The following is a 10,000-nucleotide window of genomic DNA, read 5'->3' on the forward strand; positions in this document are numbered from 1 at the left end:
TCGCTCCCTACACGGGCATCCATGCTATCGCGATCAAACTTTCGCGCACTTGTATGGGGATGACGTTTATTCGTTTCGTCGTCGCGATACTTTCGCGATACTTTCGTGGTCGTTTAGACGCAATCTAATAGTGATTTGTTTTAATGCTTCCATGATGGACACAGGAAAGTCTAGTTTCAATGGTTTGAAATTATTTGTTTTAATAATTTATGTCGAAATATTGGGTAGACTTAGCATTTATAAATGAAATGCTTGTTAGTTAGTGTTAAACAGAATGCATAATATGAAGCATAGCAATAAAAATATTTTCCTTTTAGAGCTTAACCTTTATTTAAATTCATGCTCCGAATTAGCACATTTTAAAACTTTAACAGGTTTTATAAAACCAGTTATTTAATTTCACAAAATAGATGATAAGGTTAATTGGACAACTTAATGAATTTGTTGCTTTAAACCAGTCACTTTAAAAGGTCTGTTACAGATATTTGCATGTGGGCCAGTCCCCCGGCCATTTCTCCACATAATTTGGAGGTGTATCGCTTTGTAAAATTTGCTTTTTGCCACCAATGATAAAAGCTGTTCCAAAACTGGTCGCCGCACCGCCGCGGGTATACGAAATAATGTAGCTCCGATGCCCAAAAGCCGATGATGGAGGCGCCAGGTAGTCGGTAAAATTGCAAACTGACTGTAAGTGAAATGGAAATAGCAAAATAACTCTGGGATCTCTAACTCCATGATGTGGCGAATGTTGAATTGTTGAAAAATATGTTTCTTCATTCAATTTTTCGAACACTACTGTAATTTGGTCGGCCACATGCGCAGGTGGCGAGTGTGGTACCCCTGCTTAAACTAATAAATAGTCTAAAGATTCCCCCAAACTAACAATGAATGCTCCATAAATCATTTCCGAGCAAAACTTGCTTCCCAGGGACTGCCGCTTCTGCACATCATTCCTCAAAACAAACTAACAAACTACTTGACCTCATTGGTGGTCAACAAACTGCTTGACTGCACGGTCATGTGGCCACTTCTTCATTCATAACCTATTAAGCCCTTGTCATTAGTTTAAGCACTTAGATTGATGACCCAACAATCCTCAACACCGGTCATGGCATGTCATCCAATTTACCTGTCCTTGTCGGCGTCATCCAGCATTATTGAATACTTTTCGCACTTCAAGTCAACCCAAGCGCACCAGGTACACTACCTTCGTTGCTCTCGGTCGAGACTAAAGCAGAAGTGACAGAAGAAAGCGCTTAATCCCGATCCCTACTCACCTAATCCATTACTTAATGACCAGCGCACCCCAACTGTCCCTCCTCCCTGGAAGCAACAGCCGCTTCCGAACGGTAGTCGCTATCGATGCCCCCTTCGAGCTACACTTCATCACCGGAATGGTCTCTAATTAATCGCCCTTTGCCTAGTCATTTCCCCATCACCATCATCCGCTTCCGTATCCGCATTCTCATTCGCGGCACACCGGAACCACCGGAATGTCAGCGGGCCCCGGTTCGGTTTAATAATTTTCCAGAAAACGCTCAACATGCGCTACCATGTCATAATCGACTTAGGGCAACCGTTTACATTAACCTTCGCTTCGCTCCGTTGTTCCACCCCGATGGAAAGGGTTTGGTACATCGGACCACGGATTTCACTAACCAGAACGGACCAGAGTGTCCCCCCCCGGGGGGCCATCGTCGTTTGAAATTAACATCTCGCCTTTTTCGCCTTCCTCGCCTTTTATTCGAGGGTTCCGCGAGTCTCGGGAAGAATGGAGGACAGTTGCGAGGGGGAAGGAGGGCAATGTTATGACCTACTTCTTGAACAGGGCCATCGGGTCGCGGGTTTAATTAAAAGCGAAACGGAATATTTATCGCCCGGGGCCAGGGAGTGTTCCTAACCGAAGGTCAGCAAAACTGTCATCTGATAACGACGAGGATACATGCCCCTTGTCCGGTGTTCTGTCTTCCTTTCTTCCGCACAGCCACAACCTCTTCTCGATCGTCGAAGTTGTATCGAGCCGACGGACCGTATGGATGGTGAACGGCGTGATTGCGTCCTTGTTCCTTGGGCATCAAGATTTATTACGGTAAGGCGGCCAATCATGCGGCAGCTGGTAGATGGAACATTATTTATTCAGCATCTTCGCGTTGGACGACGCGTCGATACGACGCGGCCACTGTGGCCACGGTCCAGCACGAACACCGCCGGCCTATCAGCCGGGTAGATGGATGCCCGAAAAATGTAAAATGAACTGCTTCAATGGCCACGGGCATCCGGCAGTAACCGTTTCGAACCGTTCTTCACGGAAGGGCCCACGGGCACCTTGGTGGAGGCGCGTAGCGGCGATTAGCTCGGGGGATGTTTCGAAGGGATGTGGCCCACGCCGAGCTCCATGCCATGGGCACTCAATGGTTTATGTAAACATCGTGCTGATGAGCGCGAAATCATTACGCAACCTGGCCGATGATGATGATGATGATGATGAGGCGCAAAGTGCGCCATCATCGGTGATTTCAGTTCGCGATTGTGTTTTGATTACGATCGTTGGGGCCCCTTTTTTCGTTGGGATGACTCGAGAGCACGGAGGATGGCCACAAAGTCAAGTCGATTTCTAAGCCGACCATTCCAGGGCGGGCAGGTGTTACGTGAGCTTCTTCTTGACTGTTCGTTTGCAGTGAATAAGAGAGAGAGAAAAGAAGGGTTCATCTTCCTTTTTCAATCATGTGGTTATCGGCCATTACTACCCCCCCGGGGGGACTCCAAGATTGATCGACACTCCCTGAATGCCCTAGACGATCTTTTCCTCTACCGAGCTTGACTTGCATGTCAATCATTCATATAGAACGATAGAACACCGATAGGAGCGCCCAAGAAGCCAATAATCGAATAAGTTACTCCGATAAATGGAGCCGACCGAGTCCCCCCCCCCCCCCCCCCCCCGTTAAGGATTCACTCCTGGTAAAGTGTGATGTGTGCAGTGGCCATGTAGTGGCAGGCGCCATACTTACCGACGACAGACAGTGTCATCGAGTAGCCGACCGGAGGCGTCGTCGAGATTTGACACTCGTACACCCCGGAGTCACGCTGCTGAGGGTAGAGCACCTGCAAACAAAGAAGCATAAGAGAACGAGAGTGTATCAGTGTGTGTTTTTTTTTCTGTGTAAGTAGATTGGTTCGAAGAATCATAAACTCCCGGCACTGGTGGTGCCCGTAACCTTCCGTAAACCACCGTCGAGGGGACGATAGCTGCACCTGACCTGACGATAACCGGCAACCTATCAACCCGAGCCCGAAAGATAATAGAGTTGTAGCTCTATACATTCCGGTTTTATGTCGCATCGCACGCCCCCTTGGCTTCCGCTTCCTGGCCTGACAATCTTGGCGAAGATGTTTCGCCAAAAAAAAAAAAGAAAAGTAGGGCGAAGAATGTCACTCCCGTTACAACGTCGTTCCCTGGCACTAGGTTCAATGTGGCGTCATCGTCGTCGTCGTCCTTCTTGTCGTCGACTGTCGAAACTATCGGCCGTTCGACGACGATGCCGTAGACTATCAACCAGCAGCAGCAGCAGCAGCAATCCTCGCCGACCCGATCGACCCGAGGGACCGATTTGGGGCAAATGGTTCGATGGTCTCAGTGACGACCCTGTGGCCTACTGCACTCGATGGCTCTTTCGACCTCTACACGACCTATCGGATCGATTTGTGGCTTCACTGACGGACTTCCACGCACCGCACCCGGGCACAAGGGAGAAATAAGGGAGGGAGCGAAGGAGGGATGGATGAAAGGTTCAGCAACTGTATCTTCACACCCAACTGATTCCGGATAACACAATAACTGCAAACTGCCCTCCGTAGGATCCGATGGACTGGGACGGTTAACTCCGAGGTGACCGCCGGTCGGTCAACTGGTTTCGATAGCAAACCTGGCCATCCCCAGAAGCGGCGTGATAGCATCCTGTGTAGCAGCTGAAAATACTGTCCGCTGGCTCACCATCTTCACCAGCTGTCCAACTGTTTGTTTCCATCTCTCATCTCTCACAACAGACGCAGCGCAGCGTATCACAACCAACCCGCAGTTCCGGTGGCGGTTGGCCAGCCGAGCAAAGACGCTGGACGCTACCGGGTAAACGTCAACTTTGCACTAATTACTGACCTCCGGCCTTTGACCATGGGGCTCTCCGCCGGGGCGAGGGCAGAAGGACGCAATTAGCTAGATCGTTCCATCGATAAGGGACGATCATTTTTGCCAGCCACAAAACACCCCCTGGGCCAACTTATCGTCTTCCGGTGGGGTGTCGAGGTCATCGCAGGGGATGGGGGGGGGGGGGGGAGTGGCATCCCTATCTCGTTTACGCCAGCTTCGGTGAAACGGACGGTGATGGTGGTGTGACGATTCTCGTTTGCCATTAAAGAAGCGGCCAATTGCGACGATGACCGGTAATTTATCCGGACATCATTCACCAACGGGCCAAAGACAAGGGTCTCTACTGGGCGTTTCATATTTTTCCTTTCTGTTTTGCTCTTTTCACGGTGGCACGTGGCGTAAATGGTGTAACAACTGCAGCCAATCAGTGAGCTCTGGTTTCAATCAAAGGTCAAACCATCAGTATCATCAGTAGCCACTGTCCAGAAGCTACGAGGTGAACAGCGTGAACTCTGATCCCTATTGCCCTTCTTAAAGAGAGGGAGAGAGAGAGAGTTATCTTGCCCAGTTGCCCAGTGATAGTTCCTCACAAACACTAGAATCCTGTATGACACTCCACTTGAACATCTTGACAAAAGGAGACCCCCTTCCAAGGGAACAAGGATGGGTCACGCACGCATTCGCGGAACAACAGCTCAGCTCAATGGTGATCCAAATTAGAAGATCCGGTCCCGCTGGGCATTTATGTCTCATCACTCTTTGCTTCAAACCATTGCATCAGCACTCCAGCACAGGGCTCAACGGACTGTTTTATTAATCCGGAGAGCACTATCCAGCTCCAACCCCCATCCGTTATCCGGCTAGACCGATCAACACGGTGCGACAGTTGATTGGATTAAGGCGCAAGCAGCAGGAGGAGCCCGGGTAGGATAAAAACATAATTTCATAATTCCAGCAACACGAACACCATCTCATCTCACGAAGCTCATCGCTGATTAAGGACGAGCCCGGTGGACGTGCCAGCTACTGGGAAAGGGGTCAACTGGGATCATTTATCATCGACCAGAAGACGGCAGGAGGGCGACCAGGATCACCCGACGATTCGTGCCTGATGAAGAAGAGTGGATCTGTAATGTCGTCCGGTTTATAATAGTTTTATTGCTGTGAAGAGTGGAGTTCCCAGCCCTCCAGGAGGCCACCGTGGGAGTTATCCTCACACACAAGATGCCAATGGACGACACCAGGAGCAGCCAGGAATGGTTTGGAACGCAATTAAAACTGTGGCATAAACGCCACCCATTAGTCACACCGGGAGGGCGCTCCGGTGATTAATACCCCGGACAGTATTCCGGAGCTGAGGCTCCTGGTAGCTCAGGCCTACCCCTAAGGCGGTGGCAAGAAAAGCCCTCGATTTATCTCATCCTTTACTAGTGCTGCAGCGGTTCCTCTCCCATTTAGCAGTCAGCAGGAGGCAATACGTTTTCTTAGCTTCGGAACGCACAGAATGAATTCCAAAATTGGCCTGTGGCCGGAGCTCCGTTCCGGGGTAATGGCCGTTAACCAATTCGTTATACGAAGGAGCACGTTTTGGAGGCGTCCTCGAGTTTTCGTCCGGTTTCCTGGCTAACCACACTGCGGGGACCACCACAAGCGCGTTCCATCATTTCCACTCCATTTCCGATCATACGCAACGACCACTACCACCAGCAGCACCACAGCAGCATCTCGGACCTCTCGGTGGTCGACACTGCATAACCAACCAAACCGCTTGGTGAGCTGTCTTAATATTTACCACTTCTTGGGGGCACACACTCTGTCAGTCGATTTGTGAAGGTTCCCAGAGAGAGAGAGAGAGGACGAGAGGGAGGAGCACGCGGCAAGTCAGCTAATAAATTAATGGATAAGCATCTTAAACGGCCAGGCATGCAGAGCCGGGTAACGGATGGTGTGATGGCGGATACTACAGGAAAAGTGGATTAGATCGTTTAGACGAGAATGACAAGGAAATCACGTTCCTTCGTCCGTATTCTGCCGAGCCTTTGCTTGGAATATTTATTTCCCTTTGCGGGGACAATTTCAGTTCAACGTTTCTGTCAGTTCAACGCTGCTGCTGTAGTGTAGTGGTTACTGCGGGTGCGACATAGTGTTGCGATTGCTAGAGCACTTAAGGTGTCGCTGCTGATGATCGATCAATCGCCATTAAGTGGAAACGATCCGAATGCCTTCTTCAGCAGCAGCTCTAGTTGGAAACTATCGATTGTGTTTGCTACAAAACATGAGCTATTTGACTTTCTGATAACAATAAGCGCATCATCCTCAAGAGAATGATATCACGTCGTATCTTTGTCCAAAATGGAGGATGTCCCTCGCTGGGATACCCCTGGTAGTGCTGGAGGTTAATTTTCTGCCAGCTTAAATTCAATTTATTTTTATCGCTCCCATTAGTGAATCGGATCGGATCGGAGGGCAGCATTTGCCGGTTGGTAGCCAGCACATGGGCTCGGGTGTCACGTTGTAATTACCATGCGCCAGTGCCAGTTTGGGGAAGGGGGGGGGGGGGGGGGGGAATTGGGTACTGCGTGCGTGAACCTGAACCTCTTCTTGGAAAAATGGAAACCACCCCCGTCAGGCGTGACTCACCTTTAGCGACCAGTCGTCGAGCTGCGGATTATGTACACTCTGGTACCTCTGGTCGGAGGTGTAGGTCGCTTTGCCGACCGTCAGCAGATGTAGGTCGCGATGCCGGATCCACGAGACCTGTTGCAGGGACAGAGAGGGTGGGATGGATGGAGGGTGGTGTGTGGGGGAGTGCGGATGCGAGTGGGGTTAACAAGGGTCGTCGTTAATTAAATCATTCCCAAAGCAGAGGTGTACGGGCGTGCGTTCGCACGGGGCGGCCAACCTTACCGTTCTATTCCCAAGATTCCGGACCCGGCAGTTCAGGTAGGCGGTGTTGCCGACCAGGGCGGTGACGTTGCGCGATGCCGAGATGTCAAAGTACGGTCCCCGGTCCAGGGGATTTCGCGCGATGGCATCATCATCCTCCTGCTCGATGTCATCGAAGGACGAGGTCTGGAAGTAGTGCTTCGGTGGTGTGTACGTGTGCGGTTCATCGATGTCCATGGTGTAGGAACAGTGCAGCCGTCCTGTTCCCGGGGTGAATAAAAAAAAAAGGAAGAAAACACGCGCGAGGGAAGGATTGATATTAAATTTTTAGTTTCCACAAACACGCTGGACCCACGCACTCCAAATGAGCACGTTCCGTAATCCGATTTTTAATTTTACACCTTTTTTACGGACACCAATGGGGGGGCGCGTAGCAGAGGAGGGGTTAAGGGTGCAGCGTCGGCAAAATGCGAAGCAATTCCGGGTTTAATTAGGGTCGATCGGATATGTGAGATCCCTTGATGGTGCTGCGGTGCCCCCGAGATACTCAAACTTTTCCAACCCCACCAAGTAATTGCGTTCTTGGGGCCCGGGAGCAATCAAAACCATTGAGCCTTTCGGTGCGGTGTGGAAGGTTGGACTTACGTAATCTAAGCTTACACGTTGCAGGAAACTGATTTGAATCGAAAAGGATGAGGACGACCTTCTGGCGCGATTTTTACAGCAATCAATACGATTGTTGCATAATTCGAATCGTTTGTGTTCACCGCTAGCAGAATATTTGCCAAATTTAAGAAACTTCTTCTATTTCTGGACAAATTACAGCCGATTTTTCCAAGCATTCTGATAAATTGTTGCCAAAAACACCGCAGAAAACTGTGATCCCGTGAAGAAAATTGAGCGCCAACTACGAAAAGACATAGCATCATTTGGCGGAATGGAAAACGTGACGATTTTTCACAGGGAACGGACTTGTTTGACGTTCGGAATTCTGCCCCTTATTTTGCTGGTGTGCCTAGTGTGTACAGGTTGAAAGCTATTTTAAAAAAATAAAGAGACTAAACTGTCCCTGTTTCTGTCACTAGACGGTCAACCATTCTTCTAATTTTGAACCAGGAAGCCCATCCTATCCTTGGTAATACCTATCCATCGATTTTATTTTTTAAAAATTGTGTATCTCTAGAATCCTCATTAAATTGCAACAGATTGAAGTACACATGCAACTCGCAAGCATGAGCTAAAGAGGAATTTGGAAATGAACCAAACACAATTAAACACAAACAGTTCGACATTGAACAGTAAAGAGCAAACAAGCTGAATAATCGAGATCAGCTCTTCATTTGCATATCTTTGATCATCAGGCTCTCAAAAATACTACCTTTGACTTCAAGCACAACACAAACACTTGAAATTGTCTGATTCATGTTCATCCGTTTTATTTTTAATTTTATTCAATCCATTATGCCATGCGATCCCTAGACCACTCGTGCGAAACACAAACGCTCCTTGTAAGCAATGAGATGCCGTCACGGTGTCATCAAAGCATTGATCCGTTAAAACCGAGGGCCCAAATTGATTTAACGACTCATGCACAAATTCTGCAGAAGAGCACTACTATTTCCATTAGCGAAATTAGTTGCTCAAACAAAATCTAATTGGACAGAACATCAGTTCTCTAAACTCTATTAACGCCGGTGGGGCCCAGACTAACGGGTTCCAGCGATTGGCTTCACAACATGTGCTCCTCGGTCAGCACCCTCGATGCATGTGCGTCTTCCAGCGAAGCGATCGTTGGCGGTGAAATGTGAGTTTGTTTTCACTGTTCACCGTCCAACGCATGAGACGGGTTGTAAGCTAGCGACTGCACCGCCGTGAACAAACACGCCTGGCTTTTTAAATTAATTTCATTCCCATGGAAAAATTGTTTCCACTTGTCTGTTGGCTGCAACCACTTGCACTAATTTTCTCATCGTCGCAGGACGCAAAGGGAGAGAAAAGGATGAAAAGACAGAAATCCCTTGGGCCGCTTGGTGATGTTATTCGTGCAAATGGAACCAAACCACAGAAGATGTTGAATGGTGCATTGGGTGCAGGGTGCTTTCTCGTCATGTCTCTAGCATCATGAAAATCGTAACCGTAGCCCCGTTCGCTGTTAGCTAGAGACGTAATAAGGAAGCTACCATGCCGTCCTACATCCAACTCGTGGTGCCCGTTATGAAGAAGAACAGAATCCACATCTCGGCAGAATGCGGAAAAAAGGGGCGCCAGAGAAGCTACAAATACAAAGGCCGCCACAGAAAGAGAGAGAGAGAGAGCGAAGCGAAGCAAAGAACGAGGCATGTTCCTACTTACCGTAATTTATGTTTAAAATGATCATCACTACCGCTAGCTGCTTCATGCTTGCTGCTGGTTGTAGGCCGCTGGCTTCATAGTCCTGTTGAAATGGAACGCATCGCATCGTAAGCTGCATGAAAAAAGGGAACAACTTCCAGCGTGCTGCAGTGGCTTATTAGTAGTGGTTGGGATGGTGGTGGTGCGTTGTAATACATTTGCTGGGAAAGCATCCTGTAGGGATGGATAAAGAGGGGGTGCAGGATCCTTTTGGCCACCACCACCGCCCTGCCGAATGCCAAATGTTACGCAATGCAATCTCTCTCTCCTTTCTCGGGCTACAAGAGGGGTACAGCAAGCAGGGATACCGTCCTCGATGTGGTGCGGTTGAAAGCAATCTTATTTACATTTCTCACTACACCCCCCCCTCCCTCGGGGTCCCAACCCTGTGGCCACGACGTTGGCCACTTTGCCACAAACGTCTGGATAAAACAAAGTTGCATCATCTGCTCCAACCTCTCGACTCAGCGGCTGATGGTCACCGTCGTACTGGACCATCGGGCTCGTCGAGAACCGTGCTTGCAGTCCAAGTGCGTACTCAAGGCCAAACTAGTCCAGGCCCCCGGTTCAGGGTCC

At 49.2% G+C, this 10,000-nt stretch overlaps 1 protein-coding gene across 3 annotated transcripts in view; it reads right to left on the reverse strand.

Annotated features, from left to right (window-relative positions):
• Positions 1–10,000, reverse strand: part of LOC126578853 (zwei Ig domain protein zig-8-like) — a 23,738-nt gene that overhangs the window by 6,740 nt on the left and 6,998 nt on the right. For 2 of the 3 annotated variants that reach the window (XM_050241804.1, XM_050241812.1), the window contains exons 2-5: positions 9,386–9,467; positions 7,055–7,293; positions 6,788–6,904; positions 3,012–3,105 (exon numbers count right to left, since the gene is read on the reverse strand). In XM_050241804.1, the coding sequence (XP_050097761.1) occupies positions 3,012–3,105; positions 6,788–6,904; positions 7,055–7,293; positions 9,386–9,467 (532 nt within the window). The remainder of the gene's footprint in view (positions 1–3,011; positions 3,106–6,787; positions 6,905–7,054; positions 7,294–9,385; positions 9,468–10,000) is intronic. The other variant, XM_050241822.1, reaches the window with a different exon arrangement.

Source organism: Anopheles aquasalis, chromosome 2 (genome assembly GCF_943734665.1).
Source record: "Anopheles aquasalis chromosome 2, idAnoAquaMG_Q_19, whole genome shotgun sequence".
In the NCBI taxonomy this organism is placed as follows: domain Eukaryota; kingdom Metazoa; phylum Arthropoda; class Insecta; order Diptera; family Culicidae; genus Anopheles; species Anopheles aquasalis.